The sequence below is a fragment of the Dipodomys ordii genome, unplaced genomic scaffold (genome assembly GCF_000151885.1).
Source record: "Dipodomys ordii isolate 6190 unplaced genomic scaffold, Dord_2.0 Scaffold80, whole genome shotgun sequence".
NCBI classification, from domain to species: Eukaryota; Metazoa; Chordata; class Mammalia; order Rodentia; family Heteromyidae; genus Dipodomys; species Dipodomys ordii.
Genome location: NW_012267296.1, coordinates 9660521 through 9679551, shown reverse-complemented (window position 1 = coordinate 9679551; position 19031 = coordinate 9660521). Strand labels below are relative to the sequence as shown.

The 19031-nt window shown below is 37.4% G+C and overlaps 1 protein-coding gene across 1 annotated transcript in view; it reads right to left on the bottom strand.

Annotated features, from left to right (window-relative positions):
- Brwd3 (bromodomain and WD repeat domain containing 3) overlaps positions 1 to 19031 on the bottom strand; it is a 122960-nt gene that overhangs the window by 41420 nt on the left and 62509 nt on the right. The window contains exons 9-18 of the mRNA XM_013024995.1: positions 16879 to 16979; positions 16385 to 16455; positions 13957 to 14057; positions 11883 to 11923; positions 7740 to 7844; positions 6322 to 6475; positions 4396 to 4530; positions 3292 to 3420; positions 1285 to 1510; positions 131 to 298 (exon numbers count right to left, since the gene is read on the bottom strand). Of these exons, the coding sequence (XP_012880449.1) occupies positions 131 to 298; positions 1285 to 1510; positions 3292 to 3420; positions 4396 to 4530; positions 6322 to 6475; positions 7740 to 7844; positions 11883 to 11923; positions 13957 to 14057; positions 16385 to 16455; positions 16879 to 16979 (1231 nt within the window). The remainder of the gene's footprint in view (positions 1 to 130; positions 299 to 1284; positions 1511 to 3291; positions 3421 to 4395; positions 4531 to 6321; positions 6476 to 7739; positions 7845 to 11882; positions 11924 to 13956; positions 14058 to 16384; positions 16456 to 16878; positions 16980 to 19031) is intronic.

Here is a 19031-nt window from a genome sequence, read left to right as displayed (position 1 = left end):
CCGGACCCCCCCCCCAAAAAAAACTCACTAAACAAATTAAATTTAAAATTAAACATTGTGAAGTGTTCAATTATTTGCTGTAAGTAAAACTATTAAAATTATAGTTATCATACCTCTCATTAATACCTACCACCATTAACAGAGTAGGATCTATTAATTGGAAAATGTGGAACATCTCCTTCATTAATTAGTCTTAGATCTTGTTCTCTCTGCAGCTCCCTGATGATCCCATCAAGGATGCTTTCATCTTGGTCATTGGTTTGCTGCCCAATTACCTGTTCTACCACCTCTCCATCACCTTAATGAGACCAAAGATATAAAGTCACAAAATTGATTACAACTTAGTATACCCTTACAATGATAAAAATCAAGTTTAAACTACAGTGAGAGAAATAAAAATTTACTTTAAAACAAAGTATATATCAAACAAAATACTTTATATGGAAGAATTTTTAGTTTTTGACTTTTACCTTACATTATTTGACTTAACAGATGCAATTAAGTTGCATATTATTAAGAGTACCTTTTAATTTTAAAGATTGCTAAAATTAAATTTTACAAAATAACTATTTTTTTTTACCTTTTTTCTTTCTTTTTGTTGTTGCAAATGTTTGGTTTTCAGCTTCATAGCCCATTTTGGTCTACCAAATGGTGTGAATATAGGCATGAGGCAGTACACGCTTATGAATAAAAGTTAAATAACTCATTTCAAAATAAATTTTCTCCATATTTCATTCAAAGATAAATGGGAATTAGAGATCGGAATAATGCTTAAAAAGTTCAATCAGATGCATAAATGTTTTGCATTTTCTTTAGTAAAAATTTAGACCCAAAGAAGTTAAAATTACAGTCTTTTAAGTAAATATTTTGATACATCTCAGTGTTTTATTAAGCAGAAAAGATATTTTTATGCTTTAGTAAAATTCAATGTAAATATCTGGATGAAAACTTAAAATATTCTCTTTCTAAAATGTATTATATCCATGTTTCTCTTGTCCTGTAGTTATATCTATAGCATCAAATGCTTGATATATACAAGTCAGCACTATATGTAACAACAAGGTTATATATCTTTTAAGGTTTTTTCCTAAGCGAAAGACCTCAGGTCAATATACTTTCTAATATATTTGTTTCTTCTAAAAACCTACCCTGATAAGATTAAAACTAAAATAGGAGCTATAGGTAAAACATGTTACAAACTGAAGTTTAGAAAAGTATCATAGAATAGCAGCAAGTCTTAACAGTTCATGAAAAGTTCTAGAATTCATTTTTGAGGTAACATACCATTAGCCACATAACCCAGTTGTGGTATAAGTTGTTCATCTTTGCAATTTTCCCGTCCTGGTACTAGCCGTTGAAATTTTGTAGGATGAGGATTTCCATCAACATCCACCAAGAAAGGAGGAGGCATGAGGTGAGGGGCTTGTTGTGTTTGTTCATCTAATACGTAGTTATTGGCATCACGGATAAGAGGTCGATAATCCGTGTGGAAGAACATCTGATCTGGAATCTATGGTTAAATTTTTAGTATTTAAATTTTTAGTATTTAACATATACCAAATATCAATTGGACACTTATTTTCAATTCTAAGAGCACAGACCTCATCAGTCAGACAACTTGCACTCTCAATTTTATGTTGCAAAATGTTCCCTCCAGGTACAAATAAATTACCTACCAAGTAATTCTTTTACCTACAAAATTCTACAACATGCATTACTTTTTGGTCCCACATCGTATTTCTGTAATTAGAACAGTAAGTAAGCATCAAAGAAACAATCTAGTGGGTAAAAGTATGCTTTTATTTTTCTCCCCTGGGTCCTGGGGCTTGAAGTCTGGGCCTGGACACTGTCCCAGAGCTTTTTTTGCCCAAGGCGAGCACTCTACCACTTACCCACAGCACTTCTTCTGGCAATTTTGAGTAGTTTATTGGAGATAAGAAACTCGTGGAAGGGCTGGGAAGGTGGCTCCGCAGTAGAGTGCCTGTCTCGCATGTAGGAAGCTCTGGGTTCAATTCCTCAGCACTACGTAAAAAGGCTGAAAGTGGTACTGAGGCTCCAGTGGTAGAGTGCTTGCCTTGAGCTGAAGAGCTCAGGGACAGTGCCCAGGCCTAGAGTTCAAGCCCTATGACTGATCAAGAGAGAGAGATGGGTAGAGGGAGAGGGGGAAAGGGGTTGAGGGGTAAGGGGGAGAGGGGGAGAGGGAGAGAGAGAGACTGACTGGCTGGTTCATGGAGTGTCCTATCTAGGCTAGCTTCGAACTGCAATCTTCAGATCTCAGCTTCCTGAGTAGCAAGGATTACAGGCGTGAGCCACCAGCATGTGCCTAAAAGTAGGTTAAGTTGTAAAATTAACAGAAATTGCCAGGCACCTGTGGCTCATATGCCTGTAGTCCTGGCTACTCTCAGGAGGCTGAGATCTGAGGATTGCTGTTCAAAGCCAGCCAGGACAGGAACAAAAAACCACTCAGAAAACCAGAAGTGGTACTGTGGCTGAAATGGTAGAGCACTAGCCTTGAGCTGAAGAGCTGAGGGACAGTGCACAGGCCCAGAGTTCAAGCTCCACAACTGACAAACAAAAATAATAAAAATCTATAGTTTTTCTTATTTTTATTCACATGAGGAAAATTGAAATATACGTGGTGATATATGTCAGAATCGATCACATCAATGACGCTAAAAGCTGGTCCAAGTATTGAGCTGATGTTAATGCTTCTCAGTTATCTTTACACTCTTAAGATTCCATAATTTAGGGCTGGGAAGGTGGCTCAGTGGTAGAGCGCTTGCCTTGCATGCCTGAGGCCCTGGGTTCGATTCCTCAGCACCACATAAGCAAAAAGAAAAAAGCCGGAAGTGGCGCTGTGGCTTAAGTGGTAGAGTGCTAGCCTTGAGCTGAAGACCTGAGGAACAGCGCCCAGGCCCAGAGTTCAGGCCCCACGACCGGACCCCCCCCCCCAAAAAAAAAAAAAGATTCCATGATTTATCCCAAATTCACAGTGAATAGGGAATAAAGACTATGTTAGCATCCTAAGTAATAGCCAACCAAGAAAATGAACATTATTTTGATAACCAGCTGTTAATTCCCAATTTATAAGTAGAAGATACAACCTAGTAGTAGAGAGTATGTTCTAAGCAAAACAATTTCTTAATGACCTTGTATATATCATCCTGTATCTCAACAGTGACTCTTTCTGCCATGTCTGATGATGACACACAAAACTGGAAAACTTCAAATGCAATTTGTCAATAATAATAACCCAAATTATAGACTATAAGAAAAATAAAATACACTGACCTTTTCATAGTATTTACTACACCCAAAACCAAAAAGGAGCAAATGCCCATGAGAATCTGTGCAGGCAAAATGGTTTCCATCTGGTGAAAATTTACAATCAAACACCGCACCATGACCTTGGCCTTCAATCTGAAATTCAGAGGAGTCTTTTATGTTATCTTAAAAGTAGTGTGCATAAGTAGGTGCTAACTTCTTCCAATACTTTGGATTTTGTCAGGCATCAAGTTTCATGAACTCTCTGACTTCAGTTTCCAGAACTATAAACAGTCAAGCTCTCAAAAAAATTAGGGAGAATCAAATGGCAATGGATGGAATAAATCACAGCTAACAATGTCATGTCTCCTGATATACTAAATCAGTGACAGAGATTTAAAAAGACCTACATGCAACCAAACTGACAAAAGTGCTACTTAACAAAACCAAAGTATTATATTTATATCTTCAGCTATAATGTCTTCAAATAACCATTCTAAAATTACAACAAAAAAGTCAGTTTTACAAATGTTCTGGGTCGGAAGTGGCCCTATAGCTCAAGAGGTAGAGCGCTCGCCTTGAGCTGAAGAGCGCCCAGGCCCAGAGTTCAAGCCCCACTACCGGCAAAAAAAAAAAATGCTCTGGGTCAACATCTACAGAAGTGAGCTTAAAAGCCAACTAATTATTCAGAAATGTTTAGTAGAAAATATAAAAAATATCAGTATTTCCCTCGCCATAAAAGGCTATTTCACTGAGAGGATAGGTAGTTCAACGTTTCCTATGATGTCTATGAAATAGGCTTTTAAAACATCCTCATCTTCAAAGCAATGTTTCCCAAATAACTTTCTGAATACTAAGCAATTTAACAGGAGCAAATAAAAGTATTACAATACTTCATAAATTAATACTAGAGTTTCAGCATTAAATTTTTTGGTTACATGCTAAATCTAAGGTAAATACTTTTACTCTGAAAGGCCAAATTCTACACTGGCCATATAATTAAAACTGAATCATTTCTGAATTGTTTTCTCAATTTAAACAAAGATCAAGAAGTAGCATCAAGTATACTTTAAATATCTATCATATTAACTAAATCACTTTTAATGTGTACTAAACACAGATTTCTCTTACCATATTAAAATAATTCCGAATTTTGGTCCCCCGGTCAAGATCCCAAATGAAAATGTTCCCATCATGACCCGCAGAAAGTATGATCCTTTGATCAAATGGGTGTGCTTCTAAAACAAATACTTCATCATCATGTCCCTATAATACAAATTAAATATTAAAAAAGAAAAGTAGAACATAGAATATATGGGTTGTTTGTTCAAAAGACCTTGGGACTGCTATGAATCTGGTTCTGTTGAATTTATGCAAACCAATTCAATAGCATTTTCATCCATCATTCTATATCACTGCTATTAAAATTGCATTTGTAAGGGGTCATGAGACTGACAAATGACAAAGCAAAGTGTCTGTACTCTCTAACTACATGGGGGTTCAAGATGTTATCTTAGGGGCTGGGAAGGTGGCTCAGTGGTAGAACGCCGCTTGCCTTGCATGCATGAGGCCCTGGGTTCGATTCCTCAGCACCACATAAGCAGAAAAAAAAAACTGGAAGTGGCGCTGTGGCTCAAGTGGTAGTGTTAGCCTTGAGCTGAAGAGCTGAGGGACACTGCCCAGGCCCAGAGTTCAGGCCCCATGACCTCAGTTAGATGTTATCAAACTGAGAAACTAGACATTACTTTAAAAAAAAAAAAAGACAGGGCTGGGAAGGTGGCTCAGTGGTAGAGTGCTTGCCTTGCATGCCTGAGGCCCTGGGTTCGATTCCTCAGCACCACATAAGCAAAAAGAAAAAAAAGCCGGAAGTGGCGCTGTGGCTCAAGTGGTAGAGTACTAGCTTTGAGCTGAAGAGCTGAGGGACAGCGCCCAGATCCAGAGTTCAGGCCCCACAACCGGACCACAAAAAAAAAAAAAAGACAACGCTTTATGTTCTATGCTTCTATTTCTGCAAATGACTCTTTTTTTGTCGTTGTTGTTGGTTGTGGGGCTTGAACTCTGGACCAGGGCACTGACCCTCTCAGCTCTTCAGCTCAAGGCAAGTGCTCTACAACTTGTGTCACAGTGCCACTTTCAGTTTTCTGGTAGTTTCTTGGAGATAAGAGTCTCATGAACTTTCCTGCCCCAGCTGGCTTTGAACCATGATCCTCAGATCTGACCCTCCTGAGTAGCTAGGATTACAGGTGTGAGCCACTAGCACCTGGCTTTTAATGACTCTTTTTTTTTGCCAGTCATGGGGCCTGAACTCTGGGCCTGGGCACAGTCCCTCAACTCTTCAGCTCAAGGCTAGCACTCTACAACTTGAGCCACAGTGCCACTTCCGGCTTTTTCTGCATATGTGATGCTGAGGAATTGAACCCAGGGCCTCATGTATGCAAGGCAAGAACTCTACCACTGAGCCACCTTCCCAGCCCTTAATGACTCTTAAAAATTAAAAAAAAAAAGGGCTGGGAAGGTGGCTCAGTGGTAGAGTGCTTGCCTTGCATGCCTGAGGCCCTGGGTTCGATTCCTCAGCACCACATAAGCAAAAAGAAAAAAGCCGGAAGTGGCGCTGTGGCTCAAGTGGTAGAGTGCTAGCCTTGAGCTGAAGAGCTGAGGGACAGCACTCAGGCCCAGAGTTCAGGCCCCACGACTGGACCCAAAAAAAAAAAATTAAAAGAGTCGGGAGCCAGTGGCTCACACCTATAATCCTAGCTACTCAGGAGGCTGAAATCTGAGGATCACGGATCAAAGCCAGCCCTGGCAGGAAAGTCCATGAGACTCTTATCTCCAATAAACCACTCGAAAACTGGAAATGGTGTTGTGGCTCAAACGGTAGAGCACTCGCCTTGAGCTGAAGAACGCAGGGACAGAGCCCAAGCCCAGAGTTCAAGCCCCATGACCGACCAAAAAAAAAAAAAAAAGAACTTGGAGTTGAAGGTATAACTCAGGTGGTAAAATGCCATCCAATGAGAAACCAAGTTTGAGTACCAGTCTTGAACCAAAAAAGGTACTTACAGATAAAGTATGAAGAAGCTGTCCTGTGACAGAATTCCACACCTTCAAAAGGAAATTGTTCACTGCTGTAATAACTGTGGTGTCATAACGATCCCAGGCCACCATAGTCACCTTCAGTTTAGAGACTTTGTCTTCTACAGATGGCAAATTATTCCTAAAAAAAGGTATTCATATATTGTAAATTTTTAACAAAGGTGTGTCCAAAATATCAAATTATGCCAAAAGTTCTCTAGCAGCTTGCAATTGATTTACATTAAAAAACAAACTATACTTCTAAATACTAATGTCTTTTTTGAAAGTACTTGAATACAGAAATATGCAAAATCGTATTTTAGGGACTAAACAAAAGACCTCAATATAACAAATGTGATAAGTACAGTTACTTGAGATCACAAAAAATAGTGAAACTGCAAAGGAAGCTAGAATATTTTGAAAATAAAAGTTTATATTGGGGCTGGCAAGGTGGCTCAGTAGTAGAGTGCTTGCCTTGCATGCATGAGGCCCTGGGTTCAATTACTCAGCACCACATAAGCAAAAAAGAAAAAAGCTGGAAGTAGAGCTGTGGCTCAAGTGGCAGAGCGCTAGCCTTGAGCTGAAGAGCTGAGGGAGAGCGCCTAGGCCCAGAGTCCAGGCCCTATGACCGGCAGGGGGGAAAAATAAGTTTGTAGTAACTACTGGACAGTATAAAGTACTAGCACCCATTTTTATTACTATACATATTACCTTAAAAACATTATAGACTTTATGAAAATGTAGTGGGAAATATAGTAACTTCAAATTTAATTAAAATATATTAACAGCGGGGTGCAGCAGTTGATCTGAGGATCAGGGCTGAAAGTCAGCTCAGGCAGGAAAATCTCTAAGACATCTCAAATTAAGCACCAGAAAACTGCAAGTAATGCTATGGCTCTACACTTGAGTGGTATAAAGCTCAAGGACAGAATCCAGGCCATAAGTTCAGACTCACAACTGACAAAAAATTCATTATCAGTAGCTAATGTATATTAGTACTAATATTATTAATTTGATGGCCAAACCCTAATTAAATTACACTACTACAAAGACATAATAGCACATATTCCAACATTGAGCATACATATAAAATGGTGAATGCTAAATGCTAAAAATATGAAATACACAGATATCATTAGATTACAAAAGGTTAAGCATATTATGACATGCAAAAGACAGCAAAAAATGACCTATAGGAAAAAAAAGCAGAGAATGAATCTGGTAGTATCAAGTCAGCATAGAGGTATTCAAATTTTGTATGTTTGCCATTTTCCCATCTATCAATCAATGGCAAAAACTGAATTTGCTTAGATGCAAATATATGTTTTATGCTTATTAAATATAATTCAATGTGAAAAACAACACACCATATTAGAAACACTGAAATACCTAGCATTCATTCTTACCCATTCATTTTAGTAGCCATATCTAGCACTATACTCTTCCATTCTTGTTGCTGATACTGCCATATTCTTGCTGTTCCATCTCTGCTTCCACTAACAAATCTTAAACTGAAAAGACACAGTTAAAGTAGCCTTGTTATTACTTTTCTTCAAATGAGAATCACTTATTTTCTATTTATAAAAAAGTAAAATGATCACCCTCAGACATCACTGGGGGGAATTTTAAATGGTGGAGTCACTTTGGAAAACATTATGGTTTAAAAAAATGTTAAACATCTGGGCCTGGGAAGTTGGCTCAGTGGTAGAGCACTTGCCTTGCATGCATGAGGCCCTGGGTTCGATTCCTCAGCACCACATAAGCAGGGAAAGAAAAAGATGGAAGTGGCACTGTGGCTCAAGTGGTAGAGTGCTAGCCTTGAGCTGATAGCACCCAGGCCCAGAGTTCAGGCCCCATGACAGGACCAAAAAATAAAAATTTTAAAAAATGTTAAACATGGGGCTGGGAAGGTGGCTCAGTGGTAGAGTGCTTGCCTCATATGCATAAAGCCCCGGGTTCTATTCCTCAGCACCACATAAGCAGAAAAGGCCATAAGTGGTGCTGTGGCTCAAGTGGTAGAGCGCTAGCCTTGAGCTGAAGAGCTGAGGGACAGCGCCCAGGCCCAGAGTTCAAACCCACGACAGACCAAAAAAAAAAAAAAGCTAAACATATAGTTACCCTATGTTCCAGAAATCATGCTTCAGTTATAATCCCCCTAAAATGAAAAATATAAGCTGGGCGCTGGTAATCCTAGCTACTCAAGAGGCTGAGATCTGATGCTCACAGTTTAAAGCCAGTTGAGACAAGAAAGTTCATGAGACTCATATTCAATTAACTATTAAAATGCCAGAAGTGGAGCTGTTGCTCAAATGGTAGAACACTAGCCTTGTGCAAAAAAAAGCTGAGATAGTGTGCAGGACCCAAGTTCAAGCCCCAAGACCAGCAAAAAAAAAAAAAAAGTGAAAACATGAATATTCATGGAAATGTTATTTATAATAAGCAAAAAGTAAAAACAATTCAGATGTCCATCAATGGACAAATGTCAACAAAATATGGCACTGGTAGCTCATGCCTGCAATACTAGCTACTCAGGAGGCTGAGATCTGAATATCATAGTTTAATGCCAGCCTAGGCAAGAAAGTCCGTGAGACTCTTATCTTCATTAACCACCAGAAAATTAGAAGTGGCGCTGTGGCTCAAGTGGTAGAATGTTAGCCTTGAACAAAATAGTTCAGGGACAGAACCTAGGCCCAGTGTTCAAGCCCCAAGAGACAGACAGACAGACACATACACACACAATTTGTCCATGCACAATTTTGTCATTGTTATACTTTAGTTTGTGTTCATTCAAACATTACTAAATATATGTATATATTCTTATATGTTTTCCCCTAGTGGAGACATGTTTTTCATTGGTTATCTTCTTTTTTTAGATCTATTCCTACTTATAAATTCAAAACTAGCATCAATTTTAGTAAGTATTCAATTATATGAATGTGCAAAAACGTATCTAATGAATCTAAAGTCCAATAAGTGTATTATTTCCAATCTTCCACATTACAAATAATGTTCAATGAATATCTCTGTTCACATCTTTGTACAACCTTATATACTTTTGAAGAATCAGGGTAGGCACATTTTCAGAAGCTTTTGAATGTACTGCCAAACTGTTTCCCAAAAGATTTAAAAGACAATTTACCAAGTTTTCATTTCTCAAAACCACTGGAAATACTGATTATTAGTTTTTTACATTTCTACTCTGAAAGAGAAATGTTAGTTATTTGCATTTGATTATTAGCAAATTGGATATCTTTCAAAGGTCAAATAACAAAAAGTATAAAGATTCTCAAAAAAAAGAAAAAAATTGAAATGACCTATAATTTTCTCTTACAGAGAAATCAAAGTAGTTTGTTCTTTTATATGTATGTATAATTTTATGTTTCATATGCCTTTTAAATATACCTTTTAAGAATACTTGGGACAAACCTTTTTAAAGACGACTTCCAAATAGATATAACTGGTTGGAATTAAAGTCAGTGGAAGTGAAATTTATGTTGAGGTTTGAAATATTTATTTCTGTGGTTAGTTTATTGAAGGAAGTAGAGCTGTGGCTCCAGGGGTAGTATGCTAACCACTGGGCAAAAAAAAAAATCTCAGGAACAGCAACTAGGGCCTGAGTTCAAGCCCCAGCAGTAGCACAAAAATAATTTATTTGAGGTCTGGAAATGTGTCTTAGTAGTAGAATGCTTGCCTTGGGGCTGGGAAGGCGGCTCAGTGGTAGAGCGCTTGCCTTGTATGCATGAGGCCCTGGGTTTGATTCCTCAGCACCACATAGCAGAAAAAAAAGCCAGAAGTGGTGCTATGGCTCAAGTGGTAGCGTGATAGCCTTGAGCTGAAGAGCTGAGGGACAGCGCCCAAGCCCAGAGTTCAGGCCCCAAGACCGGACCCAAAAAAAAAAAAGAGAGAGAGAGAGAATGCTTGCCTAACATGCGTGAAGCCCTGGATTTGATTCCTCAGTACCACATAAATAGAGAAAGCCAGGTGTGGTGCTATGGATCAAGTGGTAGAGTGCTGGCCTTGAGCACAAAGAGGCCCAAGGACAGACCCCAGGGCCTAAGTTCAAGCTCCACGACTGACAATATAATAATAACAATAATAATTTATTTGAAAGTTTTGCCATTCCTGACATAGACATCACTTTGTGGACTATTATCATTTATACTTTTACTTAATAAAGGCAAATCCACTGTAGTCACTCACTGTCTGAAAATCAATATTAAAAATAGGGCTGGGAATGTGGCTCAGTGGTAGAGTGCTTGACTAGCATGCATGAAGCCCTGGGTTCGATTCCTCAGTATCACAGAAAAAGGGGGAAGCGGCGCTGTGGCTCAAGTGGTTGAGTGCTAACCTTGAGCTGAAGAACTGAGGGACAGTGCCCAGGCCCAGAGTTCAAGCCCCCACGACTGATAAAAATAATAGTAATAATAATACGTCAACCACATGAAGTTTTGCAGACATAGATACACATGATAAGTGGTTATTTTTTAATTTAGTTGAGATCAAATTTTATACACAGCAGATTATCACCTTTCAATGATCTAAAATTTTGGAAAGTTTTGTATATAATTTTTGGCTTTATAAATACAATGTGTATGATATAATTGATAGTGACAAGTGATAACAGACATCCAGAGGAAGTCAAGATAAATATAAAATCTAGAGCACTCACGAAAGTCTTCAAGTAAGGCATAAACTTTAAGGGAAGGTAAGACTTATGGAGAATAGAGAAAAAGAGAAAAAGGAGAGAAAGCATAAAAGGGAACAGAAAAAGTAGGGGAAGGAATGGAAATGGTATTTCTGGATAGGAATGATGTATAAGTATAAGCAAAAGAATGGCTGAAATAAAATAAATACAGTATGACAGAAACAACATATAAATCAAACTTGATTTATGGGTTCATATCAGAAATAGATGAGAAAAAAATGTAGGGCTAAGTCCATTTACAGAGAGTTCTGTAAAGAAGATTGACATTTGAATTTTATTCCATAGAGAGAGGAGGAAACATTAAGGTTTTGAACAACAGCCGGCCCCGATGGCTCACACCTGTAATCCTAGCTACACAGGAGGCTGAGATCTGAGGATCACAGTTCAAAGCCAGCCTGGACAGGAAAGTCTGCGAGACTCTATCTCCAATAAACCACCAGAAAACCGGAAGTGGTGCTGTAGCTCAAGTAGTAGAGCACTAGCCTTGAGCTGAAGATCTGAGGGACAGCGCCCAGGCCCAGAATTCAAGCCCCATGACCAAAAAAAAAAGGGTTTTGAACAGAACAATATTTATCTGGCACAGATGGACTGGTCAAATGAAATTCTTGACGAAGGTGATGGGTAAAAGAAATAAAAAGAGCAAAAAAAGGAAACACTCATTAAAAAGAAGAATTCACAGACTAAGGTTATTGCTTGATCAGGAATTTGGAAAAGATGGTAAAGATGTTGAAGACAGATGTGGGCTCTGAAGATAAGTGGCTGCTGTTTACAAGTAGCTGCTTCAAAGAAAATAGTAGAAAAACACGTCCAACATGTTTACATAAGTATGTTAACACATAATTACCTGTCTCCATTGTTACAGAACTGAACAGCAACAACTTTGTCCTAAGACAAAACAATAGACTTGGTTAAAATAAACTTAATTGCAAAAGCACCAGGGAGTGGGTTTTTAATGTTATACTTTTATTTAAATAAACCTAATTTTCGAAACTATAAAGTGAAAACAAAAACAATACTGCCTAAAAGAATGTATTTTGAAATAAACCAGGTAGTAATAAATGTGTTAATAAAGCACATAGTTCTGAATAGGCATAAGTGGACTATGTCCTCCATAAAAATAGCACAGTAATCTAAGAAGCCACAATAAAAAAACCCCACTAATAATAAGTGAATGAAATTTCAAATCGTACTTTATAATTTCAGAAAACAAATTGTTTTCCTTTTATGCCACATGGTTTATTTAATTATGTTAAAATGGTCTCCTCTAACAATACTATAGTTTATATACTGCTATCTGAATATGTATACTCTCTGATCACAAGATTAAAATTTAAGCTTAATTCCCTTTACTTATAAATTAAATGTCGTACCCAGTCTCAAACCATTCAGTTAATATAACTGCATTTGGACTTAACATTTAATAAAAAGCTGCTATCTTTGGTAATAGAGGTGCTTTTCCTCTGAGCTACAATCACGGCTTCTTATGTAATTTAACAAGTGTTATTTCTGCTTAGGAATCACAGCTGCAATTGATTCCAGTTTACTACATTTTATGTTGCCTCCATTTTGCACACTGAGTACATTATGTCAAATAAAATGGGAAGCTTAAAAACTGACACTAAATATATACATGTTCAGAAGTATCCCATGATTTTTCCCTATTTTGTGATCGTACTGTGGTATTTACCTAATTCTGAATTCTTACCTTAATTTGCAATGGTTGTTTTTAATTGGTCTAAAAGAAAGCAGTTATTTTTAGTGACTAACATCCACCATTGAGTCCAACAATGAATATTTTCTTTGTCAGACTTTTCATCTCATATGTCTCTGGTAAATACATTTCTACTAAACCAAATTTTCTTATATCATTTCCTCAACCCTTTCTAATTTATTTATTATTTTCTCTCTCAGCTCTAAAACTTGATTGCATTTTACTTGTGTATATATACAAAGATATCTGTTTGGAATACCCTGGCAGAAATTAATTCCTGCAGTCAGACTGAGATGTTAGTATCAAGGAATAAGTTACAGAAAAGTGAGAGCTTGTCTGGGTTAATATGTCTTCCTAAAGGACATGTTCAGTTATGTTTCTATGGTAGAACACTTTTTGAAAGCTCCTACAAGCTTATAAGGAAGATACTACACTATAGAAATTTCAAGCACTTGACTAACTCTGCAATTCATGGAACATTTGTCATTCAGAAAAAAATTATGTAGGGATTGAGGTACACTAATAATATTCTAAATGAGGTATGAACACTAAAAGAACAATGACATTAAGACTTGCAAAACTAAATGCTTTTAATTGCTTACTAAACAGCTTGAATACCAAAGTACATGAAATATACCAGGAGTTGAAACGTAAATATTCCTATATTCCACAGTAAGTAATTGAAAAAATAAGGAAAGAGAAAGAAGAGATGTGCAAAGGGTACCCAGGGATATAACTGAACAACAATGGCTTGAAGCTTCCTAAAACAGCCACAGGAAATTTAGGATAGAATAAAGACAATTCCATCACCAACAATTTTCATTCAAAGCATATACCTATTTTACTGTTATTGCTAAGGGAGGCTAGATTCTGCAAGCCTTTGATGATACTTTGAAAACAGTCTAATCACAAAATCTCAATTCATAAAAGGCACCCATCTTCCATCTTTTAAATAATAAACAGATAAAACAGATTTTCAAAATTATTGCTGTATTTATTACATGTATATTTCTGTTTATAGCCAAACAGAATTCATCTTCAGTACTACAACCACAGTAAATCCAAATTCTCACACTTATCTTTATTACTAAACGGACATAAAAATTTTATTGCTAATCTATTTCTGATACAGATCAGAAAATAAGAAATGAAATTAGTTGTCCAGGGATGTTACAAACTAAACCTTAAATTTCTCATTTGATCTTACCGTATGTGATTCTAATTCAGCAATTTTCTCAGGGATCTCAGAACCCAAATAATATATTCTAATCACATGGTCAGTGCTACCTGTTGTGATGAACATACCACCTGAAAGATTTAAAAAAATGCTATTAAGAACTTAAAAAAAACTGATTGCATTTCTAGTTGTCCAACACCTTGTATTATTAAACTGGCTTCAAAAGATATAAGCTTATCTTCCAAATGTTAAGCACATACTACTACTTCAGAGATAAAATAAAACAAAAACTACAGAAATATAATTTAAGTCTTTTACTATTGACCTCACAAAGTCGATGAATCATATATTACATTCAGGGTTATGGGTCATAAATAACAGAAGTCATACCATTTAAAACGAATTTGTTTTTGGTAAAACTATGTTCCAAAGTTATTCATATAATTCTTCATACTTTAAATTTCTTTACAATATCTACAGTGGTTGGGTTACAAAAGATCAGCTGTCTTTTGGATGTTGAAAAAGTTCCAGAGAGATAAATGGTGGTGATGATGGAGTCAAAACAATTTACATATACTTTTTTGTGTAGTAGCAGGGCTTTACTTCTGCCCAACATACCTTTCAAGTCCCCGTTTCAAGAAATTCATATTGTTGGTTTTAGAAGATTCTTAACAATATGAAAAGCAGTGCTTACCTACTACGGAAGTGTTTTTTACATAAAGCTACAACTGCTTGTTTTCTGTAAAGTGAGGATAGATTTTTTTAAATGCAATGAAGTGATGGTGGGCACTACATATTTTAATACTGGGTAAAAATTTGGGGGTGATGATGTGGTCATTTTTATTCCAAAAAATTTGAACTATAGAAAAATATATTAAATTATGAGTAAGAAAGAAATAATACATGCTAGAGCGCAAGGCTTCTGTGTAGTATAGCATATCGTTTAGATTTTTATACTTCCTTTAATCTTTAAGAATGTTTACTTTAATACACAAAGTAAAAATAGATGTTTAAGTAGAACATTTAATATTTTGGGTAGAAGGGCTGGGAAGGTGGCTCAGTGGTACAGCGCTTGCCTTGCATGCCTGAGGCCCTGGGTTAGATTCCTTAGCACCACATAAGCAAAAAGAAAAAAAGCCAGAAGTGGCGCTGTGGCTCCAGTGGTAGAGTGCTAGCCTTGAGCTGAAGGACAGCGCACAGGCCCAGAGTTCAGGCCCCACGACTGGACCCCAAAAAAAAAATATTTTGGGTAGAAGCAAGCACAATAGATTGTACACCGAAGTAGTTATAAATGAATTAATTAAAGTATATGGAAAACGCAAATAGCAGAATTCTTTGGAAAGACTAAATCACAGTCTAACAAAATGAATATTAGGGAATGGGTACTTGCAAGGGAGGGGATGAAGAGGAGAGGGGTAGAAGAATGGACAAGAAAAATGAGTAGAACGAAGGTGAGAATGAATTGTAAATGCCACAAACCTCAGAAAAATAAGGATAGGGATGGGTGAAAGGCGGTGAAGATGTTGAAGGGATCACACAGAATAAATGCATTGCATACACTCATAAATTGCTTTGTTAAATGACAAAAAATTCAATACATAACTAAAAATTAAGTGAAAAGATGGCTGATAATGTGGCTCAGTGGTGGAGTGTTTGCCTAGCGTGCACGAAGCCCTGGGATCGATTCCTCAGCACCATGTACACAGAAAAGGCTGGAAGTGGCACTGTGGCTCAAGTAGTAGAGTGCTAGCCTTGAGCTGAGTTCAAGTCCCAGGACTATAAAAAAAATGTGAAAGAAGGGTTAGGGTGGGAGGGGTGGATAAGAATGTTAAAAGGGGTGACATTGATCAAGAGGCGCTGATTTCATAATCTGCTCTGTTAAATAGCAACTCCTTGTATGCTACTTTACTTTAGTAAATTGAAAATATATATATTTTTGTAAAAAAGAAAAATAGAGGACTAGGAAGGTGGCTCAGTGGTAGCGTGCTTGCCTTGCATACATGAGGCCCTGGGTTCAATTCTTCAGCATCACATAAACTGAAAAAGCCGAAAGTGGTGCTGTGGCTCAAGTGGTAGAGCGCTAGCCCTGAGCTGAAGAACTGAGGGACAGTGCCCAGGCCCAGAGTTCAGGCCCCATGATGGGGAAAAAAAGAAAAAGAATGAGGCACCGGTGGCTCATGCCTGTAATCCTAGCTACTCCAGAGGGTGAGATCTGAGGATCGCAGTTCGAAGCTAGCTGGGGCAGAAACATCTATGAGAATCTTATCTCTAATTAATCACCAAAAAAGCTGGAAGTGGAGCTCTGGCTCAAGTGGTTGAGCACTAGCCTTGAGCAAAAGAACTCAGAGACAACACCAGGCACTGAGTTCAAGCCCAACAAAGAACAAAAAAACAAAAAGAAAGGAAAAGAAAAGAAGAAAAGAAATAACTGAGAAAATAATTTAACTCTGATACATACCAGAACTGAAGGAAGAACAAGATATCTGAACTCCAGGTCTGGATCTCTCAGTAAATTTTACTGGGCGATCTCTAAAGGGAAAAGTAAATGTTTCTATCAGGTTCCTCTCTCTTTTGCCCAGAAATTTTAACAAAATTTTGGATATTGTTCTATTTAGCATCAATATTACAGAAAAAAACTAAAAGGAGATAAACAAGTGTTATTGAAATTATTCAAAGTGAAAACTCATTAAGCCTTAATACAGGTATTATTCCAAAAGCTTTACAGATTACCACATTATTTACAATAAATTATACAATGTTCGAAGTCTACTTACTAAATAAAAAAAAGACAAATTAAACTTCATACCAACATTTTCTGTAATGATATTCTCTTCATTAAACATTCTAAGATCTCTATAAGTAGGTATGCATTCTGGTAATCGGGCAAATAATAAGCACAAATAAAAATAAACATGCCTGATTTTTCAAAAAGTAAAGTTCTTTTCAACTTACCTAAACTTCATGGTTTTTACATGCCATTGCCAGAAACAGATTGTTCCATCAGCACCAGTAGAAGTGAGGTATCTGGTTGTGCCTTTAGTTGATGGACAAAACTTTAAAGAAAAAAAATCAGATTCAAATATACAGTTTTTATGTTCAAACTATCTTTAAACGCAGCATGTATTCAAATTATAGTCAACTGAGTAAATATAAACTACATAAGAAGTTTGATTTCAAGCGATTGGTTTAGTAACTTAACCTTCTTTCATGAACATGTCACAAAATTTTAAAATACCACCAGCCACTGGTGGCTCGAGTCTGCAATACTAGCTATTCAGGAGGCTGAGATCTGAGGATCATGGACCAAAGTCAACCCAAGTAGGACCTTCCGGCCATGAGACTCTTATTCCCTTAATCATAGAAAAGTCTGAAGTGCAGTTGTGACTCTAGGAGACCACTAGTCTTGAACAAAAGTTGCTCACAGAGAGCAGCCAGGCCCACAGTTCAAGCCTCAAAGACTGGCAAAAAAAAATTTAAATTAAAATACCAAAAATATTTTAAAAAATTGAATTAAAAAATAGTAAATTTTGGCCTGGGAAGATGGCTCAGTGGTAGAGTGCTTGCCTTATACATGCACACATAAGACCCTGGAATCCATTCCTCAGCACTACATAAGTAGAAAAAGCCGGAAGTGGCACTGTGGCTCAAGTGGTAGAGTGCTAGCCTTGAGCTAAAGAGCTGAGGGACAGTGCCCAGGCACAGAATTCAAGTCCCATGACCAAGAAAAAAAATTAACCCATTTTTATGTTTTCATGAATAAAACAAACCCAATGTTCACATAATTGTGGAAAAGGCTAAGAAAATATGCTTGAATTATCATAACCAGCATCTAAGCATCTGACTTTCAGTATTTTATATGTTCTCAAAAGAAATTCATGGCTGGGAATGTGGCTTAGTGGTAGAGTGCTTGCCTAGCATACATGAAACCCTGGGTTTGATTCCTCATTTCTACATAAACAGACAAGGCTGGAAGTGATACTGTGGCCCAAGTGGTAGAGTGCTAGCCTCGAGCAAAAGAAGCTCAGGGACAGCACCCAGGCCCAAAGATCAGGCCCCACGACCGGACCCAAAAAAAAAAATTTACAAAGTATTAAATAAAAACATAACGAAAGCAACTAAAAATCCCTTTATTCAGCAATGATCACAATGTGTCATCCACATTTTGTTAAAAGCATGAAATGATACAAACTGGAAGGATAGTATACCATGAACTAACCAACAGTTATTAAACTAGTAACAAAGTGCATAAGCTACCAAAGGGTAATCATTACTATAGACAACAAATAGGGACATACAAAGTACAGTTTTAAGTGGGAGGTCAGACAGAGAATATTTTCTTAGTGGTAGAGTGCTTGCCTAGCATACATGAAGCCCTGGGTTCGATTCCTCTGTACCACATAAATAGAAAAAGACAAAAGTGGTGCTGTGGCTCAAGTAGTAGAGTGCTCAGGGACAGTGCCCAGGTCCTGAGTTCAAGCCCAGGACCAAGAAAAAAAAAGTTATATGAAGAATATTTTCTTAAAGGCGGCATCTGCACAAAGCACTTTGAAAAATAGGGAAACTCGGAGAAAGTAAAGGGTAATATTGTCCAAAACATAAATGGACTCATTACTTTATTTATGAAATAACCTCTCTTTTCAACAGCTTGATAACAATAAAATTATGTTAAAACAAAAGACAAAAAGCGGGCTGGGAAGTTGGCTCAGTGGTAGAGTGCTTGCCTTGCATGCCTGAGGCCCTGGGTTCGATTCCTCAGCACCACATAAGCAAAAAGAAAAAAGCCGGAAATGGCACTGTGGCTCAAGTGATAGAGCACTAGCCTTGAGCTGAAGAGCTGAGGGACAGCGCTCAGGCCCAGAGTTCAGGCCCCATGACTGGAACCAAAAAAAAAAAAAAGAAAAAAAGCAAAAGAAGGGTAAGCCAGGTGCAAGTGGCTTATGCCTGTAATCCTAACTATTCAGGAGGTTTAAGATCAGAAGATCATAGTTCAGAGCCAGCCATGGTAAGAAAGCCCATGAGACTCTTATCTCCAATCAATCATAGAAAAAGCCCCAAATGGTGCTGTGGCTCAAGTAATAAGTATAACAGGCCTACAGTTCGTTCCA